At 41.5% G+C, this 25,655-nt stretch overlaps 1 protein-coding gene across 1 annotated transcript; it reads left to right on the top strand.

The window, feature by feature from the left end:
- The first annotated feature begins 1,306 nt into the window (after positions 1-1,306).
- alg6 (ALG6 alpha-1,3-glucosyltransferase) lies at positions 1,307-16,856 on the top strand. Its single transcript, XM_079266859.1, has 14 exons — positions 1,307-1,450; positions 1,740-1,824; positions 2,170-2,259; positions 2,478-2,566; positions 3,224-3,306; positions 3,867-3,931; positions 4,558-4,743; positions 5,792-5,927; positions 9,014-9,099; positions 10,496-10,580; positions 10,859-10,929; positions 12,101-12,169; positions 13,575-13,767; positions 15,631-16,856. The coding sequence occupies exons 1-14, from the start codon at positions 1,369-1,371 to the stop codon at positions 15,826-15,828; spliced, it is 1,518 nt and encodes a 505-aa protein (XP_079122985.1). The 5' UTR covers positions 1,307-1,368; the 3' UTR covers positions 15,829-16,856.
- The last annotated feature ends 8,799 nt before the right edge of the window (positions 16,857-25,655 follow it).

Below are 25,655 nucleotides of genomic sequence, written 5' to 3'. Positions count from 1 at the left end.
TCCCAACACCTTGGGAGCAAAGACGGTGGAGTCAACAGAAGTAAAGGTCACAGAGGAGAATATGCCCCTGGGCTGAGATTTACATTGTGAAGGGAGGGCAAGGGGAGGCTTGCATTGTATAACCATACACACATCTGTATACAGGAGGTTACAACAAACATGAGACAGCTGATCCTCTACTGCTCCATACAGTGGATACTGCCAGGTCATGGTGCTATAATGTTTAAAATAGAAGCCTACATTGAGTCAAAACAAGGATTTAATTAGGCGCTTCTAATTCAACATTCATTGAGCATTAGTTAAATGATAGCCTTTTCTTCGTACATTAAAGTTACATTTAGTTATCGTCTCCATAAGAGTCAACTGTAATTCATTAATTGCACTTAATACTTGCCAGTATGCACCATAACTGTAATAAGTTTTTTCTAATTCACAAAAAAAGAAAACTTTCGGTCTTCACTAAATCTTCTGTTATGCCGACATTCAACATTCAACATTCAAGATTCCTAATTTAAATACAATATTTGGAATTGCAAAGGTATCTGAAATATATGTTTACAGTTAGTAACTTATATTCATATTTTAGAGATGTCTCAAAAAATGATAAAATTGTGTCTTTAGGGATATTGTAGGATGTAGGTTGTTGTTGGGCCGATATCAAATTGACATCCAGAATTGGGCCAATCTTATGACCCTGGTATAATAATTGAGGAATTTACTACCAGTGTTTGTAAAAGAGGGGAATTTCAGTCGTCATTTAATAAGTTATACATTTAGTTCCACCGCCTGTATTATATCATGAGCATAGTTTGTTATTATATTATTGGACATTCTCATTTACTGCTTCATGAAAAACAGTTCTTCAAGTTCCGACCCCTGAATTCAACCTCAGCTGTAAGTTATTGAGATATTAGTGGACAAATAGACTTTTAATAATGTACAATATCCATCAATTTGTCATGAATCTCGTCTCAACCAATGTTGCATTCATTGAAGCTGGGAATTTTGATATTTTCAAATCAAAGTATGACCAAAAAAACGATTAAAGTCACAGGTGATGTAACATTAAATTTTGTATTACCAGATAACACTTAAACGATCCTCTATGGTTACAGTAACAACTCGTTTGATAAAAGGTTCCAGCCAACGCTATGCTACGATGCCTTGATTTAAGAAAAATCCCATCATTCTCTAGATGTTACTGAATGCCTCATGGCTCTGGCTTGTCGCGTCATCGGACAGTGCCCAATGAAAACGCACAACGTCTTATTGACGGATGACGTACCAGGAAATGTGTATAGCTTCCAAAAGCAACCGACTTTTTAGCTTTTATTTCTCCTCTTTAAGCTAATTTTACCGGTCGAAGTCATGCAACCGTGGAGTCTCGTGTCAATTTGTGTGTTGCTCAGCGTTGTTGTGAGATGGGGCGTTTCCTTAAATTCATATTCAGGTAGGAAGAGTGTGGAGTTGAACGTTAACATCCTGCACCACTCAGAGAAGTCACAACAGTCTTCTTTGCCACACCGCTGTTTATTTCAGTGTAGCTCATTTTATTTGTCATGGAATATTGACAGAAAGTTGTTTTTCACCTATCATAATGTTGCTGTTAGCGGTTAGCATCTACATGGCTGGCCAGTCTGTCGTGTTTGTGTGTGTGTGTCTATGTGTGTGCGTGTGGTTAAGCGCTGTCAATCATTAGTGTAGTTTCCCATTCATCACACTGAATGATTTCTCTCCAGGGGCGGGGAAAGCTCCCATGTTTGGCGACTATGAAGCTCAAAGGCACTGGCAAGAAGTGACCTACAACCTCCCTCTCCAGGAATGGTCAGTCTGAAGTTTGTTTACTCAGTGGAGCAAGTCTGAGAAAGCCAGCTCGTTCGGCCACCTGGAAAGAGTATGAGCTCTTTTTGGGCTTTGACAGTGACTGGAAATAATTGTAATGATGGAACTCAAAACACACTCATGTAAATCTGCTGTGGGATAACGAAAATATCCCAAAAAAAACATTAAAGCTCAAACTGCATGTATATCAGTAAAGTGTGCACCATCCACCATAAACACATTAAAGGGATCAATAACCTTACATCAATGGCTGCATCCTCTATTGTCCTCCCTCCTATTTGTCTGACAGTTTCAGATATAAATAAACATGTTTTTATACTCATTCAGGTACTTCAACACTACTGAGAATGACTTGAACTACTGGGGTCTTGACTACCCGCCTCTGACTGCCTACCACAGTCTGATCTGTGCCTACGTGTAAGTCATTTTTATTATTTAGAGAATGTGTAATAAAGGGCATCTCTGCTGCAGTGCATTAATGTAAAAAGAGTTTCCATATGATGTTAGTTTCTACTTCTGTATTCTATTCTACTGTCTATACAAAAGCTTGCATGTCATTTCAGGCTTTATTTTTTAGGATGCTATAATTTCTATACTATGAGTAATTGTTACACTATACCTATATATTCCTGCAGAGCCAAGTGGATAAACCCTGAATGGGTGGAGCTTCACAAATCCAGAGGTTATGAAAGTCCAACGCACAAGTTATTCATGAGAGCTACAGGTACAGTAACCATGATCTACCTCAACCTAAAGACTCATTTACTTACTTCAGGGTTCCTATGCAGCATGGAAGGGGATGGAATTCGATTTTTTGTCATGCCCAGGTCTGGATGAGTTTAGAAAAAGTATGGAAAAATATCTGTGTATACACATTATAGCCCCATATTCTGTTTTCTAAAAATCATAATAAAAAAAAAAAATTGATCACAAAAGCAGAGTGCTTTTCATGGCGGCCAAAATGTTCACCACCGTGTGAGAAAGCACGGGCCAGAGTGTGCTTGATGACTTAAAAAAGCAAGGCCAGACCGCACACTCCTCCGCAGAGCTGCCTCTACGTCACATTCTGCAAAACAGCTCGGCCCCAAGTACATTGGGTAAATGCAAGTTTTCTGAGGGCTGGTTTGACGATCCCAAATATAAAGACTGGTTGGCGAAGGATTCTAAATGTGAAAAGAAAGACAGATGCAAACTTTATGTAAACTTGTCCAACACCTTCAACATGAGAGAAGGCGGCAACTGTAAGCCATAGGCAAGTTCAAAAGCACTGATGTCAAATATGGTCTGAAATAAATCTACAGAAAGGTTTGGATTGTGAAATGGAAAATGTGCTGGAACCCTGTTACTTATAATATAATATGTTTTGTTTGTTCTCTTTCAGTCCTGGTGGCAGATTTGATGATATTCATCCCTGCTGTGGTTTTATACTGTTTATATCTGACTGATGGATCCTTTAAAAAGAAGGTAACACACTTGCCTAACATGACATCTCATTGTTTTTTCAGCTAAAGACCCAAATGAGCCACATTTTCCTCTTTGTATGGGGAGCCCACCCTTATTAAAACGGATTACAGTGCTGCTCATCCAAATTGAGGAATTATAAATTCATTATTGCAATAAAATATGATGCCGTTACATTTTCTAGGAAGTTATGAATGTATGAATACATTTACAGTACAATCAATTAAGAGGGATCTTTGTCATATTTTGATTGTGTCTTAAATTATCAAACAGTTATTACAAGATTGGTAGCTACAACAGACATATACCAGCTTTGTCTGTAAACAGGCAGCACGAGAACAGTCTATCCCAGCATGCATTGCCTTATGTTGAGTGCACAGTGGGACAGGCACTTTGAATAAAGAAAACAGCTTACTTTATTTTGATTTGTCACGCAATAAAGTCTGCACATGTTACCAGATGATTCAAACTTGTGAAACATAACATTTAATGCATCATCGTATAGTTTTAACTGGACTGTAGTTATGTTTACCTTCTAACCGCTAAATGCTCTTTTTCTCCAGGTGTCCACTGTGCTCTGCTTCCTTCTTTACCCCGGCCTAATTCTCATTGACTATGGACATTTCCAGTATCCTTTATGCACAGGTTCATTAATACCGTTTATTCACTGTAATATGAGATATTATTATTGTTATTTGCTTTGATGACTTCCTGTGAAATACTGACCTTCAAAGTTGCAAAGCTTGGCTTTGGCCCAATCCAATAGTAGTAGTAGTATATCAAGTTAATAATTCATAGAATATATTTTCTCATTGTTTTGTAGCTTTTTATGTTGTATTGATTGACAATGTAATACGTTTTTTTAAGGACTGAAATTGTATTATTTTAGATGTGTACCACTAAATGAGTGTCTTCTGAATGGCATTAGCCACAGCTACATTAGACAAGATTGCTTACAACGTATATTATATAATTTCCATATTATATCTTATAATATAAGATATTCAATTTGCCATTTTTCTTCATAGAATCACTCTTTATAGAAACATGAGCTGACATGTCTGCAGTGTCCTGTCATTCTCTCATATCATGACCGAGTTATAAAACAGTTAGAAAAAGACACAACTACACACAACAATAAAAGAGTTGATGAGTAAACTGAGCAACTGAACTGACCCTGGATCAGCTGCTGTACACTGAGCGGTTTCCTTCCACTTGTCCCGTTGACCACAACACTGACCTTAACCCAATCAGGTACAATGGAGTGAGTCTGGGCTTTGCCCTGTGGGGGGCTCTGGGTCTGGGTCTGGGCTGGGATGCGTTGGGCTCCGTGGCCTTTTGTCTGGCTCTCAACTACAAACAGATGGAGCTGTACCACGCTCTGCCCTTCTTCTGCTACCTGCTGGGGAAGAGTGTCAAACTGGGCCTGATGGGGCGAGGGTGAGTGTTTGTTTGTGTTTTATCATTCACTGCTATCACTTGAAGTGCATGTTTCAACCACGTCTCTTTGACTTTTAGCTTTTTTTGTTGTCTCTCTGCTCACTGGTTTTCTCACCCTCTTGATTGTGATTGTTGTCATGGAATCAGCATGTCTTTTTCTTTTTAGATGATATAAGCTGCTCCCCAATCTTTCCATGCACGCTTCTAACTGCAGAAGTCAAAGAGTCAAAGATCAAGCCACAGCTCACTGACAATAAAGTGTGACTAAAGAATGAATCATGTGAGAACTGCCCGGAAAGAAACAAGGAGGAGTGCAGCAAAATGGATTTGTCCTTTTCATCTACTGCCTTCTTGAAAGAAGAGAAAGTCGGATACAGTCAAACGTCAAGATATAAAATACTCAATTAGTTAAGATCACAACTTATATCTCAATAAGTTAGAATAGAGGATTATTTTTATGTCTGAGAAGGCATAATTCTTCAACCATGTCATTGTTTCGTTATCTTGTTTTGTCGGTGTGAGGTGAGTGCTCAAAGCAGATACGTAATGTCCGTCTATAAGCGAGCCGTGTCCTCAGGAGAGCCGCAGAATGACTGAGGTAATCAGATTGGATGCTGTTACCAGTGTTTCCAGTGTCTTGTTTATCTAGTAACAATGTACCAAGGGCATTTAGTAGCAAATGGAGAGCGGGATTAGAAGGGCCGGGGAGAGATATGTCCAGATGACGCTCCCGCCATGCCCAAACTCCTCAGCTATGCTGCGTGTGCAACTTAACCAGCAGCTTCACAGTTCCAGCTGATGAGATAGCCTGGCCCACACTGGAGACTTTCAGCTGATGCGTGGCTTTCACTGCATTCCTCGGCACGAGGGCCAAGTCCCAAATTTAGGACTTGCAGACAGAAATGTAGACTTTTTTTTTTTGAAGTATACGAAGATAAACTCAATGACTCATGTCAATGTTTGTATTTTTTAGAAATGACATTGACGTATTTCTCCATTATAGATGGCATATCTGTAGCTCCTGCACTTTGTGACTCTCTTCATGTAGGCTCTTCCTGTTGGTGAGAATTGCTTCGGCAGTGTTGGTGACCTTTGCCCTCTGCTGGCTGCCCTTCCTGTCTGACCCCGGTCACGCCATGCAGGTGGTCAGGAGGATCTTTCCCGTGGCTCGCGGCCTGTTTGAGGTACAGTAGAGTGTCTGGAATGAAAGGTCGGCCTGAGAACCACATCTGAGAAGCTCGATCTTTTCTTTGAGACTCTTGGTCTAAAAAAAACAAAAACATTTGTACTATTTGTCATGCAAGCATATAACAACAGCTACTCACAATCCCCATGTGTCATTTAAAGAAACAAGAGGAATAAGGTAATATATCTCCTGATAGATCAGTACGACACGTACATAATTAGAGGGGGAGGAGGGTCCAAAAAGGTCAAGGGTTTTGTTTTGTTGTTTTCCCCTGGAGAGCAGATGACGGTCTTTTATTTTCACTCACTCTGTGGTTGTAATAACGGTTTGTTTATCAACTCTTTTATTTGTAATTGGCTGTATTGGAATCATTTGGTTATGTTTTCCATAAATATATTATTTTGAGGTATTGGGTTTAGGCTATTACATGTTTGTTTTTAAAGACAAAATGACCAGTGCTAGAGATTTAGCCCCCCCCCCCCCTTTCATTCCCAATCATTTCACACAGTCCTTTAGAGTTTACTTTCAGCACTGGTCTCCTGATATGACCGTGTCTCACAATTTTGGAGCTTTCAATCAATCAGTTTGTGATTAATTAGCTCTTTTTTAATATCAGTATTTTGCTTCAGTAACAGTGTGAATTAAATGCCTGTGAGGTGGTATCTACGGGCTTCATGTCAACATCATTTCTGTTGAAAGGTGTTGTTTCAAGATGTAACACAGTGATCATTCTAAATTATAATCCTGTTAAAGAGAGAAAGGCTGTTTGATATTATGGGATGTCTGGGATGTGTTTTCTATGAAGTGACATTTCTCTATGAAGTTATAGCCCTTTTTTATATTTGAACAGTTTTCAGCACAGGGCTTTGTCCAGTGAATGAAAGTCAAACACAACCAGTGTGGCACTCCTCGTGCCGTACACACTGCTCCACTTGCTCTCAGCACGGTGAACTCCCTCCACCCGGCACTGCTTAGCCGGTGGGAAATGGATACCCGGCAGGATCAAAGAAAACAGAGGAATAAAATGGTGAAAGGTCAGGAGATCAGTTTCACTCTATCTCTGGGAGGTGTTGGGGGGTTCGGGGCATACAGTAGGAGGATATAGATAAATCTAAATAATTTATGGCCTGGCTGTTTTCAGCACTTCATAGCAGAGCCATGTTCTAGCCTTATGGACAGTGAAGAGTGGGGCAGACGCTACATTTAATGGCGTATCGGAGCACGTCCGACAACTGTTGCCCGATGCCGACTTTATCTTTGGAAAGCATATAAGTATGACAGACTGTTTCATAGCACGCACACGTATGCTGCGGTCAGTCAGTCGTTGCTTCTTAGAGAAAAGGGAACATGATATTAATTTAAAAAAGAAAGCGATTGTGAACTGCGAAAGACTTCAGCTGGCCGTGTTAAGAGCTGTCATGGCAGGAGCGGTGGTAAAGTAACGGTGTGTATTTCTGTGCTTGCGTGTGTGACTGACAGCTCAGAGGCCAAAGTTTGCAGCGCTCATTTCTGAAAGCCCGTGTCCCTCCTCTTGTCCCCGGTCCCTGAGGTGGCACCCACCGCAAGGTGTCACGGATGTGAGAAGTAATTGAAAATTCTACCAGGGGAGCAGATGGCAGCATGCGCTGTGGCAGTATTTGTTCAACGAAATGATGCAAACATAATACACAGGGTGTGAGAGACACTATACTCCCCTGTGACGACAGCACGAGAGGCTGCCGGGTCGAGTCGTCCCGGACTAATTGTGAAATTGTGCACGTAAGCAGAAGCTTTGGACAAGGGGTGAGGTGGGGAAGAGGTGGGCTGCTGACTGCTGGCTGTGGCTGCTTCAGGGCGGGAGCAGTTGTAAGTTTACCCACTGAGCTGCATTCTGGCGTCTCACGTTGCTGCCTGCTCACAAAAATTGGCACCAAATGCTTCTCCCTGTGAAATTCCAGGCTAGCTTATAGGTGAAGGAGCCGCACTGCTCCCCCCCCCCCCCCCCCCCCACCCCCCACCGTTCATGTGTTGCCCTCAGCCGGCGTTCGGGAACATTCCCGCGGCGGTTATTTGGAGCAGGGAGGCAAAGAGGAAAGAGACAGCGATGGGGCTGAGACAACACAACGCTGGACGGCCCAGTGCTGCTGACCAGGCGGCCTTAAGATCCACACAGCTGTGCTGTGAGCAGCTGTAGCACAGAGGAGGGAGGAGGCCAGAAATAGTTTCTCCAAGACAGGGCCTTGCACTCAACCCATTCACAGTAGAATCATAAAGCTGATCTACGCACGCCGTCTCTGTGACGTGTGATATCATGGTGCACCTGAGCCTCCGTATCATCTGATCCCTGCACAACTGCTGAAGCACTTAAATCAACTGGATCGCACAGCAACGCCGTCCTCATCTCTTATAAACCACAAGAAGGCTGCAACATGGCTTCCATATTATTCAGATCTGATTTACAAACAATATACGGTAGTCGTGCAGAAAAAGACAAATCATCTCTGTATTCAGCTTTCCAAATGTGATGACGTTCTGCTTTTCTTTGTTGTACGTCTTTGTAAGTTGAATCTGTAGGTTTGGACTGTTGGTCAGACAAAACAAGTCATTTAAAGACATCACTCTGGGAATAAATGGCACATTTTTTGATAGTTAAAATTGTTAGTTGCAGCAAATTACTGTAGTCAAATGGTTTAAAAAGAAATGTAATAAATTAAATGACATAGAGGATTGTCGAACATGGACACATATAGTATTTCCCGGTAGTACTCAGTGGTTGGTTCCTGTGAAACTACTCTGGTTTGGCACTTGACCTTGGGTCCCCAAGTTTGCAAATAAGTGCCGTGCTCTGTCTGACAGGGGAGTCAATTTATGACGGAGGGTTACGTACAAATGTCCCTCTGGAATGCTCCGGGGAATGTTTTTTATTGCACCTTCAATGGGAAATAATTATTTGCAGCAATGCCACTAATGTGTTTTCTCTTCAAATGGAACGCAGAGTATTTTTTTGGACACAGGCATCAAGACGTGTTGAATTTAAAAAATGTTTTGACATCATTTCTCATTTAACCAAGGTGTGTGTGTGTGTGTGTGTGTGTGTGAGAACAGGATAAGGTGGCCAACACGTGGTGCAGCTTGAACATCCTGATAAAGATCAGATCCATTCTGTCCAATGACTCCCAGATCTACCTCAGGTAATCCCTCCGTCGATCTAACAAGGTTTCCCGTTGTTCTCCATCTTCCCTCCTCTCTGTTGCTTTATGGTTTTGTGTCTGTTCTTCCCCTGCCTCTTGTTTTCCCTCCTTTCATTTTCTGGGAAGGCAGTGGTCGTTCAAGGGAATGAAAACTGTGATCCAGCTGGGTGCAAATGAAATCATCCCTTAACAAAACTAAAGTGGGTGAGAGGCAAATGAATCCTGCTATCAGCGGAGACGACGATGTAAACACTGACACTCATGAGGGTCCACTAGATTTTCTCTGCCCACTACCCCTCAGAGCCTCCCATGACGTGTTCGGATAAGTTATTTTGCCTAAAAGCCGAGAGCCTGTCCGCTCATGATGAGAAAACAGTTGTGTCATGGTGGAGCCTGCTTAAATAACCCGACACGCTATATTTAGGAGTCCTATGTTCGCAGCATGGACACGTTTCTGCTTGACTGCTTAGTCCGGGGATCAAGTTGGACTTCTTTGACTGTAGCACATTTCAAACAAATGAAAAACACTCTTGTCTTTTTGGCACGGGGAGCGGATTGGCTAAATGCTCTGGTGTGGGCAGAGTGTGTACATAGAATGAATCAGCTGTGAAAGTCATCCATGTCCTTCCGGACCGCAAAACCCTGCCCGAAACATAACACACACACACACACACACACACATAACACACTCGCTGTCATACCCACTAAATACCCACTTACTGCTATCTATGGACCACTATCACTGTCTCTGTCTATCTCCATCGATCATTGTCTCTGTCCATCTGTCCGTGTCGTAGTGTTTGTACTAGTTGTTGCCCTCACGCCTTGAACTAACTCGCTGCTCCACCTCTCAGCACATTCACATTCACACTGACACACAGTCACTCTCTTCCGGTGCCTCCACCCCCAGCAGGTGACAATTGAAGGGTTAAACTAAGGCCTGTAACCCTAAGAAGGGGCCAGTATTTGGTCATTTCCCACATAGCGGAGGTCTTAGTTTTCGGAGCAGGCGGTGTCTAAAAACAGAACCAAAACACAGCAAGATGGATCCACAGTTAGATTTTGGTTTGACCTTTTCGTTTTGCCTGTTACATCAAAATCAGATGATCTAGCGCCACTGACTGAAAACGAATGTTATGCTTCGTCATTCTGGCAAAATAGTCAGTGGACTGCGTTTCAGTTCATCGCGATCAGTTTTCACATTCCGTCACCTCGACAGAAAGGTGTTCAGTATGTTTTCATATTGACTCTATTTTTGATTTGATACTTGACCTGTCTTCTACTGTATAATCATTTGTTTTCCTGCCGCAGTATCTTCATCTGTCACTGAGGATGTTTCTGCATTTAAGTATGCCGATGTGAGATAATCTTAATTCTTGTTTGCGGTGTTTTTCAGTTTGGCCTGCACTCTCCTGGCAGTCCTACCATCCTGCCTCAGACTTTTGACGAAGCCCACCTTCTGGCAGTTTAAACTGGCCTTGGTTAGTAGCATCTAACTGATGTCAAAACAATAACGAGCTGAAAGTACGGAGCCTCCCCTTACAGAGAAAGTAGGCCTGTTCTTTTAACCTCGAAATATGTGTCATTTCATCATTTTAATCTGAGAACTTTCTGCATTTCACCGTCGTGTCTAAAATAATATAAAATACGTACAATGTGAACATTATTGATGCGTCCAATCATACATTGCATTCCCTGCCTTTATTAAAAAGTATGTTATCCAGTATCATTGTTCAACAGCAGTTGTTCTCACTTTTAGGCAAACTCATCTCTGGCGTTTTTCCTCTTCTCCTATCAAGTCCACGAGAAGTCCATCCTCTTGGTTGCCTTGTAAGTACAGAGGTAACACTTCTCGGGTTTTCTTCTCACTTTGTGAGTTCTCGACATGCGACAACAGTGATGGTAAAACATCAATGTCACGTTTTATATCTTGTAGCGATACCTCAAATATTCACGAGTATAGATTTAATCACTGCTCACGAAGGAGCCGTTTGCCCGTTCCCCCACTTCAGATCACAGTTTATGTCCTGCAGATTGTGAACGAGTTGAATATGTGCGCGCTCTGTGAAAGTGACATCATCCTCCTGCTGTGCTCCCCTCTCTGCAGAGGAACAATCTATTTAAGTACAGACTTGCTAACTGACGGCTTATTCACCTCCGTCATCATACTCTGTGCCACACAGGTAGCCCTGCCAGCTTCCATTGTCATGATATGACTGAATGCAGGATTTGCAAATGTCAGCATGAAATGAAGCCTAAAATGTGATTCATTACCATTCACCTCCATATATATATATAAATATATAAAGCGGTATAGGTACAAAGTGAAGCCTGGCAAAGATCTGACAGCGGGGGAATGGTTCCTAGATCTGGGCTCTTCTATTAATCTAGATTAGGGTAGATTGTTGCTTTATAAACTATTGAGTTATATCTCCCACCTGTCCGCCTCAATCAATCAGTAATGCATGTCCAGGGATTAGGAAAGAATGGCAGGCGGCAGCTCTGGGCATTGTTTTGCGCAGGATCAATTATTGGGCTGTAACGGGATCGCCAAAGAGCACTGGCTGTAAGTATGGGCTCGGGGACCGGTGGAAAGTGCCCCCCTCGGAGCAGTGTACAGCTAGCGCTGGCAACCAGGTTCACCGAACAGGCCTTCACTAAACCGAACGTGCCGTGAAGTCATCATTTTAGCTTCTTGGAAAAACATTTTCACGTCTTCATTGGTGAATTTGAATACTTGGATTTGTATGTATACCGTGGCAGTTGCAGTAAAAAGCATATAAGGATGTAAGATAATAAAAAACACTCGACTGTCAATAATTGATTGATGTGGGTGTTCTATCGGGTCAGTCGCTTCAATATCATACACGCATGATATCAGTTCACATCCAGCTGCGACCCAACATGGCCTCACTCCCTGTCTTAATGTCAAACGTTATTCAATGGTGCTGACTGCAGAGTGTGTTTAACAGTGAGTATGTCCAACTTTGATGTTTTCAAGGCCTGTCTGCCTCCTGCTGAGTGACCTCCCCCTGATGGTTATTTGGTTCCTGCAGGCTTCTACATTCAGGTGAGACTCTCACTAAACACAGGTGGAAGATGGATACAGGCTGGGTCTTTACTGTTGCTTTTCAGTGCATAAGCTAAATTATTTTTGGGGATTGGGATCCACGCTCATGAGTTAGCTTAGCATTAAGACTAGAAGAAGGGGGAAACCACAAAATCTGCCAATAACGATCAGTTATTAATAAATGATATCCCATTGTTTAATCTGTCCAAAATCTAAAGTGTAAATAAGGCATGGTATGGTTGTATGCTTGGGCACAGTGACTTCCTGATCAACCATCAGACGCGAATAAGCTTTTTCCCAAAATGTTCACGTCATCACGTCAAGTTTATATCATTTACCCTTATCCCATACTTTACCTGTCAATTGGGACCACAGTGGTCATTGTCCTCAAAAGTTATAAAGTCTCGCTTTCAGAAGAATACTGACCTGTGTGATGACCTGGGAGCTAAGTTGGCACGTACCACATAACTGCAGCGCTTGAATGCGGCGGCACCCCTCTTTATTTCTCCCCACTGTCAACTTTTAAATGAGACACTCAAAAGATAAAAGTATCTTTGATGTGGGCTGAGCTGAGGACCATGAATGGAAAAGACAAGTAGTGCTACAAATGCTCTGTCTAACTTTCACCAGCTGTTGTTAAATTCTTCCGGCAGCACTAATTGTTGTGCGTGTGGTTTAGTATAAGGATATCTGGGGATTACACGGCATAGTCTGCATGCCTGCTGTCTAAGTGTGTGTTGTGTAGGGACAGGAGGTCCCTCTGTAGCTGCTTCTCAGTACAGTCCGACTCAGACTTTCACATTATCTGCATCCTCTACAGACTCCAAATACATCTTTTGTTCGCCCAATTGGCTGAATGGATGCTCAACCATAGAAATTTTAAGGGGACAGAATGCAGCCAGTCTGTTTTAAAATTGACAAAGTATGTATTTCCAAATTGTTAAACATTTATCTACTGAATGGTGCTTTTTTTTTTATATTGGAGTAAAAATCCGAATGAGTGCATGGTTTCTTTGTGAGGGGATGTGTTTTTACAAGCTGGGGTGATTTACTAAGAGTCAACTGGTGTTCTTGTCCGTGGCCCTCTGCTAAACCAAGATAAGCTTGGCATGAATGTCAGAGCCGTCTCTCCTCAGGGGACGGACTGCTTGTGCTGGTTAGAAGCTATGTGGTTTACTGGTGCCCTTTCCTCAGCAAACATGATACTAAACACAAGAACGTACTGCTGGACATATGTAAATTAAACATATTTATATAATCTGTTGTCTGTGTGTATATCACAGCTCCAGCTACACATTCCCTGCTTCCTCAGTTCAGAGTCATTAAACATTGGTCTGACATTGACATCCTCAAAAATTCTAATTCTAACCATGAAATGCACTGTTGTCCTTGTCCCTCTGTGCAGCATGCTGCCTCTGTTTCTGAAGGACGGTCTGCTGGTGCCCTATGCTGTGACCTCGCTGGCCTTCCTCTTCTTCAGCATCTATCTACTGTCTCCACTGGAGCACTGTTCAGAGGATGAGTTGAGACTGGGAGCCTACCGCAAGCTGCTTTTCTGCCTGCCCAGACTGGACCTGGCCCGGATTGTCAGATGGAAGGTCAGTGTGTGTGGTCCGAGCCCTGGTACGGTCCTGTATATCGTCATTTTGGAAGCAGTTAAGCATGTTGCTGCTTCCTGTATCTGACTCATAGACCCCAGAAAAAGCACAATTGTCACCAAAGACTGTGTCCCCAGTCATGTTAAAGTCAAAACAATATTGTCCTCTCGGGGGAGCAATATTAACTAAGCGCTCATGTGATTTCGTGGTATATATCAGGTACATTTTGTAGGTCTGCAATCCCAAAGATTAGTACAGTAGGCAGTAATTTATGCCATTGTGGTTGCAGCTCTAATTGGCTGCCAATAAAATAAAGGTCATGCAGATTACTTAATACCTATTAACACAGATAGGGGAGGCAGTATTGTAGGTCTTCATCTTTTCCAACAACGTAAGCAGCACATAGGAGTCATTTTAAAGCCACTATGCACAGAATATCTATTTGATTACAGCTTCTTTTAAATTATTCTAATGCCATGAGGTTTTGTTTTTAGAGACAATCCCAGTAAAAAAAAATGGTGTATTCTATGTCTTCAGCCCATTCATCTCATTGTTAGTAGGTCAGCTGGCATTAGTTTCCCTCTTCCACAGTGTCTTTTTTGACATTACCACTAGGAGTCGCCAGAATCACAAACCTTCTAACCTCCACACACACGGGCTTTCAGTTTAAAGCATGCTTTTGCTTCTGGCCCGGGCTTAGTGAACAAAGTGTAGATATTGCTGCTTGGTTCAGTTAATAGTTCCTCTCTGCTCGTGTACGTGGGTGAAGGAGGATGCACAGCTGATGCATTGGTAATAAGACGGGGGCTGAGTTTAAGATCCCAGGTGGCCTGTACTTTGCAAGAGGCACAAGAGCTAAATTGCAATCGTGTGAGGAGATATACCCAACTGTATAAATAAATATCATGTGCCGCTGTAAGTTGTGTAAGCTGTCCGGGGATGAAAGCCGCTGCCAGGCCAAGCATTATTTATCACTTATTTAAGTTTCCACAGCGTCTGAAGTGGCTGCACCGCCAGCCCGTTAGCGACGGGGGCCCCGGTAGGGTGTCAGAGATTAAGAGAAGGTGTCTTTTTATAGCGCGCGTCATTAACACAGGTTTGCCTAGATATATTTATTTACACAAGCAGCGTAAATAGCGAGCCCCGATGTCGGCGATAAGGTTTCATGGGTTTAGGGTGGCAGGGCGGGTGTGGGCCCGAGGTGTTTCCTGCATCTTACTCGCCGACTTATCTCTGGCTCATAAAGCCCAAATAGACACGTGAATGAGCTCACCGGCAGTTCTCTTTGCAACTCTGTAAAAAGGCAAAAAAGTAGTTTTGTAAGCCTTAATTCAAATCTGCTATTCGGCGGTGTGATACTTTATAGCAACTCTCAAATGGCCAATTTGATGTAAGTCATCCAGGGATAAATAGGCAATGTCATTTGAGAGCTCCGTCATTATAGTTCCACTTAAAATTGAGGGGAAAGCTAATAGTTTGTTCTTGGCCTAAGGTGACCGGTCCTTTCATTGTTTTTTACGAGGAACAGTTTCTGGTTTGGAATATTAATTCAGTCATCACAAAATAAGCGATTCTGCAAAGAGTTGTCTACTAGATCCTTTGCAAGCTAATTATTAGACCCTCCCTGCGCCTCCACATCTTTAAAAATCAAACATATATATATATAATATATATATATAAGTCAACATCTTTTTGTCAAGCTAATGTTTAGTCTCTCTAAAGCAGCACCTGCCCACAGCTGTTTCCCATCAGTCTGGGTTTGTGAAGTCTTTTAGTGTTTCATTATGAACTCGTACTATCTGCTCTCGTGTCCCTGTGCTCAGTTGAATGGCTTGATAACCGCTCCGACCGTCTGTGTTACAGTTCTACATCAGCGTCGCGGCCATGGCTGTTCTGAGCGTCGTGACCGTCGCTCTGGCTCCTCCACCACATCTACCCGACTTGTTTCCTGTGTTGGTGTCTTCAACTGCTTTCGCGCACTTCTTGGGAACATTCATATATTTCAATATTGTCCAGTTCAGCGAGCCACCTAGCAGAAAGAGCCAGAAGAAGAACAACTGATGGAGTCAGTGATATGCACAGCACATTTTTACATGCTTTAGGGAAGCCAGTGTTACACCGCGGGTCACGTCTGCTCTTAATGTGCATAAAGGCTTTCACACGTGCCATCGTGTCCCCAATGCAAATAATCAAAATGATATTAATTGGCAACAATTTTGATAATCAATCATTTAAGTCGATCTTCAAGAACAAACGACAGATGTTTGATGGTTCTGAGATTGATCTGTTTGCTCTTCCTGCATTATAGTAAATTGAACATCTTCGGTTTTAGGCTGTTGCTCAAAACAAGATTTCTTTGCTCCCAGAAAGTAAAATTGACATTTTTACTGACCAAATGATTATTGACCAAATGTTTAGCCGAGAAGATAATCTGCAGATTAATCGTTAAGGAAAATAATCATTAGATACAGCCCTACACAAATGCTTCTTAAAGGGATATTGTGGCCCGAAAAATCACTAGAGTACAAAATGTCATCTCCGAGGACATAAAAAAACGAACAGATGGAGATATTTCTCCAGTATGGACCAAATAAATTCAGGAAATCCATCCCCTCTTTCACCATATCTGAATCTGAATTTTTGCTTGGATCAATGAAACTTAACTCTTCAAACCACACTATTGCTGGCTAATTAAACAATCACAAATAGACAAGCAGTGTGCAGCCTTCACATACAGGGGGCGGCCACACTAATAAGAACACCTGTTGAAAGGTTTCGTTATAGTTAAGACCACGGGGAGAGGTGTTGGTTACATTTTGTGGTAACTTTTAAAGCCATAGATTGTGGTGGTGCTAGACTTAATGATATTGTAGGGTGTTCCTGTTATTTTGTCCACCCTCGGTTCCTACTCTTTGTGTTGCGTGATTAAAACGCATACCGGATGGGACTGGTCCCAGGTATAGCGTTAACCGTTGATCATAATTCACGAGAACTTTGTTATTTTTTACGGTTTTCTGCTGTATATATTTTTTAATCCAGCAAGTTCTTTTGTACAAACCTCGTTTTTGTGAAAATAAATAAAAATCCTCAATGACTTTAAAGTGAACACCAGTGTTATTGCCACATTGTTAAAATGATTTAATTTTGAGCAGCTTCATATAAACTGTCTACATTTACCAAGTAGTCCGCTAAATCACCCCTAACAGTCTGGCAGAGACAGAGCCAATAATTGGACAGAAATTATATCTTTCAAAGCTTTTACTCAACATCATTAAATATTCATTACAAGTCCTAGATACTACAAGGGCCCTGCACAAAAGACCTGTTCATTTAAAACAAAACCAGCGACAGGACAGGCCTTAAAAAGAGATGATGGAAGGTGACATATCTGAACATAATGCTATAAAGTTGAAATACCACAGAAAAAAAGGTACAAGCAATTTCTTTCTCCAATCTCTGAGCGAGTTAATGACGGGCATAAAAAAATCCATTACAACTATAAATGTTATCAGGTCAGTGAGGGTTGCCTGTGCATCTGAGGCTCCAGGCCGGTAGCCAATAATGAGACACGGGGACAAATAGGAGCCCAAGATCTGAGTTAACTGTTACTACAATAGGACATGAACACAAGGGGCCAATTAGAGGTGGTGCAAAGGCGTTGGTCTGCCCTTCTATTACATGTGGTTATATAAAGTCATGCCAGTTCACTTAGAAAGATGTGCGGGAAATGGGAATTTACCTCCAACCTCTGAAATGGGGAAAAGGGGAAAGAAAAATCAATACTATTAGCAGTAAGTTAGTAGTATAATACAGGGAAACGACGGATACATCTGGTGTGAATGAAATCAATACATTCAAAACAATAACTTCTGGTCTACCTTTTTGTGATTAAATAGTCCTTCAACGATTAGTTGAATAATCGACTTAAAGAAAATGACAACTGGGCAACTCGTCTGCCGAGGAAGATCATTTGATACGATCAAAAGCTGCAGATATCAACAACAATTTGAATAATCAATTTCAGTTCATTATGAAGTAAAAAGCTGCTCAAATGTGATGGTTTTCTGCCTCTTTGTGAATGCATGTCATTGAAACTTGTGTCGGTTATTTTTCTGAAATTGAAAAATTCTGAAAGATGAATCGCTAATGGAAATTAGTTATTAGTATTGAAAAATACTGCACATAACTTTCTTAAAGACCCATGTATAAACCAGATACTCAAAGGTAATACGCTGCAGTATGTGATGGCACACTCCCAGCCACCGAACCGTATCATTAAAGCTACAAAATAAAACACTTATCGAAGCAAGCTGCCTTATCCGGCTGCGTTTACACTGCTCTGTTGTAACCGTTATGAGACAGATTGGAAACTCATGTAGAAAAGTGTCTCATTCAGCAATTTCATCCTGATAAAATATCCAGTTCATCTTTTTCATTGTCAAGTCACGGTGAAAGCAAGTCTCCCGTCACCACCTCGTCTCTGCCCGAGGAGGATGCATGTCACCATGTTTCTGTTCGTCTAACGCTGAGACAAGACTCGGGCACAGGGAGTAGTGACTGTACCCTCACAGCTAAAACTGTGCTGATGGGAGATGAAGAAAATCTCCCTCAGGGAGCCCAGATTACTACTACACATTACGAGAAGTAAGAAGATGTGCAAACAGATCTCAACCTATAGAGGAAACCGTATCGGTAAGAGGTTCTTTGTGATGCATCGGTGGAGGCAAGCAGCACGGATCTAACTATCAATCTCCGGAGGGGCCAGTATCAAAACATTAGTTTTGTTTACGAGCGTTCTAGCGTTGTCCTTCACGTGGCCTCTAAGGGTGATAAAGTGAGAGTTACACGATCCACCTTGGGCAGAAATAGGAAATGTTGCTGTGAACACCAGCTGTTGCTTAGGTCGCCACGGGCAGTGAGAGGCCTCGGCCTTCCCAGGCACTGCCAAATAAAGAGACTACTGTCTTGTGCAAGACAGTCCCCCCCCCCTTACCTTTACTTTTCAAAGGTGCTAAACTGCACAGGTGGGAAGGATTGCATAGTTTTAGCCATAAAGGGGATGAGGGTTGCCATCTGAAAGAACATTATTTGCACAGCGTTGCAGCATTGTGGGTAATGTAGAATCAACATTTGTCAGCTGCCATGCTGAGGCTCCGGTGGGGAGACGGGGGTCTGACATGCCAGAGGATTCGCTCCCACCGTCTCAGACACTTGTCTCGCAGATGAATGACGGCTTCCAAGACATCTCAGCCTCACAACTGACAGCGCAGATTCCACATTCATTTTCCTGCCTTATCTCCGCGGGATCATACGCACAAGAGGTGAAGAGCAATTCCATTAGCTGTCAACAGACGAAATGCCTCGCTAACAAAAACCTGCGGAATATGGGAGAGGAAAACATGATTGTAACCCCACTGGCACCTGATATTACACACACACACACACACACACACACCAGTCACTGTCGAGACTGAATGTTCATGAAGATGAGAGTAAACAGGAGGCATATTTTTCCATATACCAAGATGTATGTAAATTGATTTATTCAACTAAAATTTGTAATTAATTTCAAATTTAGATAATTTAGATCATTTTTTTAAACTCTGCCCATAATGGCCTTCAGAAACTCGTAGGAGCTACCCATCGTCACAATTCTTGTCTTGACAAATAGGGAGTCCCTGAACGCAAAGTCAATGACAATCTCAAAATCTTATCCTATGATAATGCTCATCAGTGTTTTCATTCAACCCTCGGCTATATTTGCTTATGAAAGAAGCTACGTATTTGCTTGCTATGTTAATAGTTCAAAGAAACATGGAAGTATATTTTTTTGCACCCCAACATGAAATGCAATGACACTCACTAAATCAGAAATCATGCCTGGAAAGATTGCATACTCCACAACCCACGTTGTCGATCGAAGACCAGCGGCTTCACTTGGACCAAAACCGTCTAATATACAACTCCCCCCTTTAATTGTAACCGTGTGTTCAATCAGAAAGCATAAACCTCCCGGTGGGTAGGTGGCATCTGTCCGTGAGGCCTGCTAGGATTGATGTGCCAGAGTCTGGGCCGGTGGCCCACAAGCTGCGACACAGCCCCATCACTTTTATGACTTCTTAAGGAATCTTCTTTTTAATACAGCCCATTACTGCCAACATACAAATCTTCCCCAACGTGGCCCGATCTGTGGCCTGATCAATTTTTACACTGCTGAGCCGTCCCCTTTCTCCTCATTTTGTCATATCAAAATTCATATTATATTGGATTTTCTTATGGGAAAACTGCAATAAAAATACGTTAGCACCCCGAAGATGTGCACAAGTCAGGACTTGGCTGTTGCTAAAAAGCTTTGGAGAAAATAAAATTTGTTTCTGCAGTAAGCAGAACTGTTTAAATGTTATTTATTTTTATGTTCCTAAGAAAATATATTGTGAAGTGCAGCATTGATTCAGAACATAACCATGTCTCGATACGGGTCGGAAGGCCTGAATTTATGAATCCTTTGCACAACCCCTTTAATTGAATTTTCCAAATCTCTCACCACACACAAATAATCAATACCCACTGCTGAGGGAAACTTGCCTCAGAATTATTAGGGCCTTTCTTTTTCAATTTTGTAGTCATCAGCACATACAGGCGCTGCGGGTATTGGTAATGCCGCGACTATACCCGGAGGATTTATGCTCGCCCCGAGCCTGATTGCTTACCAAGAGTGACTTCTTTAGAATGCTTACTGAAACTTTTGTTAACCTTAAAGGATTGTCGTAAGCGCTTCTTAACGCTGCGCTCTCACTCTGAGAGAAGAAGGAGAAGGCTAGTTTAAACTACTGTATCACAGCGTCAGATGGAAAAGGGGATGACAAGGCAGGAAAAGGGGGGAGTGGCGGGGGAAGAAGACATATAGAAAGGGAAGCAGGATTGGAGGATTGACCTTCAAGGTTTAAATGTCCTCGAGGATTTACTCAGCTGCCTCGGCAGGGTGGAGGTGCCGGGGATGGGGGGGGGGCATACGGAGTCTGAACATGCAGAAAGGGCTCTTCCTGGCTGCCATGGAACATTTATTTGTACCACTACTAAGTTCAGACAATATATAAGCATCCAAAATGTGCAGTGTTTAAGGTAACTCTGTGTAATGAAACACACACACACACACACACACACAGGGGCTTTCCTGCTACAGCCTCACGTGGTCTGGTGTGACCAGTAGCCTGTTAGCAAGCTTTAGACACATGTTGCCTTGTCATCATCATTCACCGTTCTACTATTGTGAATAGCCTGCATATCTGCCAGAGTCAGGTGCCACTAATGTCTGCATGTTTGCCTCATCAATCCAGATGTCCCAGAGTAAAAAATAAGACAATTAGCAATTTAAAAAATATATATCTATAATAGAGATTTTAATTGTGGTCTTAATTTGAAGGGAGACAAACAGGTGCGGCAAACCAGTGCAGTCTCTACATCTTTTTAAATACCGTGACCTATGCCCATGCCATACCAGCATGGCTCAGGTCAATTGAAAATCATATTGCAGTCTCTAAAACATGCTTATGTAGCTATGTAAAGACTGCAGGGTGATGGATAGAATTGTGCCCCAACACAAAATGCATGCAAACATATGGATCCTATCGATGTCAAGATAAGAGAACAACCAGCGCATAATAGTCCTCTGTCCTCATTAAGCCCTTTCCAAAGAGCCTCTCACACATCCCTCCCTTGTATTCAGCACATGGACCCAAAGCCCAAAGGCCGTAGCAGTGAATCTAAACAAACACTTTACACTAGAGCAGGATCATGCTTCAAGATACCATCAACATCATCTGTCTGGATTTCACACTCCCAGAGGATGTAGGCCAGAACTCTTCAGCAGCTTTTGAATAACAGTTTGTTTACTTAAAATGTGTCTCAACGCACATAGAGGGCCAATTCTCTCCCACATCTATCCGCCCTGACATTGTGAAGTCTGTTGTTGGAAGGAGACTGATGCAAAACTGATACATTTCACGGATCCACCATGTGACAAAAAATGTGACATTCCCCGCGGTGCGGATCCACAATGTATCATGTATGTTCTCCTCCCGTACTGGAACCAATTAAAATTATTTCTGACAACCTTATCGCAAAACAAGCTTGCCTCCTGACAATACCCCCTATTCATTTTTCCACAAGTCACCATTGTATGATTGGATCACAAGAATTGCTCTGCTGCAGGCATAATATGTGCCTAAAATAATCAAATTAATTCTGTCCGGAGGAAATCCACTCATTGGCTTGTTTGTGTAACCATAACAAAATGTTGTTTTTCTGCAAAGGTCGCAAGCACACGATTGTCTGTACAACAAACAAGCATTCATTGATGCTGTTCATGTTGAATTGCGAAGAAGGTGCAGGGGGAAGCAAATCAAATAGTGAGGGTTTAGCGGGCGGGGATGAAACGGCCTTGTGACTACATTTGTTTCTCTGCTCATCTTGAAATCACTGGGACCAAAGTGTTTTCACACAGCTCTTTAAAGACCTAGAGATAAGGTCACAATCACAAAAGATCCATTTTCAAAGGATGTCATTGAAAAATAATGTGAATGAAAACACGTCTTGATACAAGCAAACGTAGGGATCCAGGCCTTTTATACTGCACACAACTTCAGTGGGATAAAAAAAAACTCTCAAATGTTTAAACCATTCAAGTTGTCAAACAAATGAAAATGTATTTGACCTTTGTAGTCATAAGTGTAGAAATGTTGCATCAATTTTATCAAACACGTGTGTCGCCTTTAATCTTCAGTAAATCTTGTGATATTGATCAACTCTCAGCTCTGCTTAGCACGTGGCCGTAAAGCCTCTCAGTGTGATAAAATCCCAGTAATGTGAAGTAGGCGTGTTTACCTTGATGATGTAGGAGCGTAATAGCACATCAATATCTTAAACAACAAAAGATTGTTTACTCTAACACTGTGTGTACTGGTTTATTGCCTTGACTGTGATGCTCGGGGTGTTTGTCTTCTTTCAAAGATGACTACTCTGGTTGCTGAAAAGACACAAACATTTTAAAAGTGGGAACAAATAGAGAGCCTCACGCAAACATTTGTGTTTAACAGAACATAGATCATGACTAGTTTCATGCATCTTTACATCCAGTTGAGTGAGTGGAAAGTGCAGTAGTTACTCATTCAAGCTCAGATTTTCTGACTGACCTTATAACAGTCACATTCAACATCGTACTCACTCGGCTCTCTGTGTCTCTGTGTCTCTGTCTGTAAGTCAGTAGACGATCCAGTGAAGAAACGTCCTTGTTCACTGCTGCCATCTGCTGACTAATTAAAAAAAGCCGTGTCAGAAGTGAATATTCAGTATGTAATAAAAACCATCATCTCTCAATCTGAAGATATGATGGAGACGGGGACATTTCCGCCTATTGTAAAGATTTAAGACCAAAGAAAAAGTCTTCCTCATGAATATTTCCTCCAGCTCTTTCCTGGCCTTGATGAATGCGTCCACTGACTGCTCCAGTTTGGATCGCAGGGAGTACAATCTGGTCAAAGCAACAGAGTGTCGTTACAAAGGCACAATGACTCTTTGTATTCTTTTAATGCTTTGTATTGTAATTCTGACAGTGTCATCTATTCAACAAATAATTAGCTGTAATATTAGAAACTAAAACATATCTCTAGAAAGACTACACATACATTAGTTGGACCCTGAATAAGCCTAAAGGAGAGATTGAAAACCACAAGATGCAACCCAGGACTTACAATTCAATAAAACACATTTCATGTCCATCCTGAATTTGGGATACTTTGATTTCATAGTGGTAATGATCTGAACAAGTGTCTATAACTAAAGCATCATTCATCTAAAAGACCCTGTTATAAAGCAGTCATTTAAAAAAAATCTCTTATTAATTAATTTAATTATGTTTCTCCATTTTTGTTGTGCTTCATTGTATTCTTGTATTGCAGTGGTGTGGAAGTATGCCTGTTTTTATTCTGGCCGTTAGGGGTTCCACTTCTCATCTCCAAATACAATTAAACTTATTTCAAAATGTACAATAACTTACAACACTGCTTTCTCCCCCAAATGACCCTAATATGACATCACCAAGTGAGTGTTATGAATGTACTGTAAATCGAGCTCATGTAACTTATTAGTGACAGCACTATAAAATTAAAAACTAATGCTTGTCTTGATGGATGGACCAGACACCAACTGTCTGCCTTCACGAAGGAAATGGTTCTTGTGTTAAGTGACTCTTATACAACTATTTTTAGTGCTATGTAAATCACTGATAATTTGGCCCGTGATGGATCTCCGTCATTCCGTGTCTCCTGTCATTAAATTCTGATATGTCACCATGACCATCAGGAAAGTGTGCCAATTGAAATATAGCAACTCGTAAAAAGGAGTTCTCTGTAACCCTTTAACGCTATGCTCTACTTTGTATCTCAGTGTATTGACAGTTAGTGGTAAAAAAAAAAAGTTATTGCAGCCTACAATATAACTCATTGATGAAATAATGTTGGAACATATGGGAACTATGAAAGCTGTAACTTGAGTACTCACTTTTCCAACTCTGTCTGTGGGACCTCGTCTTCCGTTGTGACTTTGGTGTTGCCCATTGATGAAGCACCACATCCTTAATAACCCAATCTACAGTTCACTGGCAGGAATACAAGTTGCTACTGCTTGGTGGACTTAGATTGGGACAGTATCATTATTTATTTATGGCTTAAATTAAAAGTCTCTGTCCAAACAGTCCTAAAGAATGTCCTTTGGACAACAACCCCAGCTCTATAATCTAAACAAACTCGTTTTTTCAGTAACTCCCTGCCTCACAGTTACATTATACTGTTTCTGGCTGTTAAATTCAAGCACATAGAACCACGTTTAGAGTTTGAGATGTGTAGCATGCTTGAGTGTGTGTGCAGTCAGTTAAGATATGCAGGTGTTCATTTTAAGCAATCTGAACAGACTGAATAGACTATTTAGACATGAGACATAGCCCTGACAATGACCAATATGTCAGTACTGTTCTTGGCACAAGTTTGCACTGATATGAACATGGCCTGAATGTATTTGTCCTGCTTCTATGCAGAGCTCATGCCTTTGCAGGTTTGGGACATCCTTTGTTACACGGTACACTGGTATGTCTGTAGGGACCTGCAATGACATTGACAACACACCTGCTTGAGAACTTGCAGTTTAAGTCGAAGGTGTTTAGTTTCATGCAGATACATGTATTTTGCAATAGAGAGAAGACATAATTTGATTGAAACATGCTCAGGCAACTAACCTTTTAAACAAAGGAAGCCTAAAGGATTCCCTTTAAACTAAATACTATTTTACACAGAAATGAGAAAGCAGTACGTTAGCTACAAATTGATTACATTGCCAGTGGTCACGTCAAATTTATTTACATAGCCCAATATTACATATCACAAATTTGGTTCAAGCAGCTTAAGCACACTTGGTTTAAGGACCGATAATTTACTTACATGATGGGCATTGTTAATGTGCATTGCTCTTCTCACTCTGTTTAAAAAAATAGTGTTCGGTGTCAAGGAATTGTGTTATTTCACACAAACCTAAGCCATTATTGGTTATTTATATCACTGTACTTTAGTAGTATTCCAGTGACACAAACATTAGCTCACAAAAACAAATAAATAAATAAAATCACAATACCAAAGTAAAGGAATGCTGTTTGTGAACCTGCAGCAGCAACAATCAACATCATGCAGCAAAATGCCCTTTCTAGGCCCATTGTGTTTCTCTTACATATTATCATAATGGTAATATGAGGCTCACTGCGTTTACCACTTTGACATCAATAACGGCAAAATACAATAATGTTAATTTTATGGAACTATTGCAGCCACGAGAGATTTAAAAAC

The sequence above is a fragment of the Melanostigma gelatinosum genome (assembly GCF_949748355.1).
Source record: "Melanostigma gelatinosum genome assembly, chromosome: 4".
NCBI classification, from domain to species: domain Eukaryota; kingdom Metazoa; phylum Chordata; class Actinopteri; order Perciformes; family Zoarcidae; genus Melanostigma; species Melanostigma gelatinosum.
This window is presented reverse-complemented; position numbering and strand designations above follow the sequence as displayed.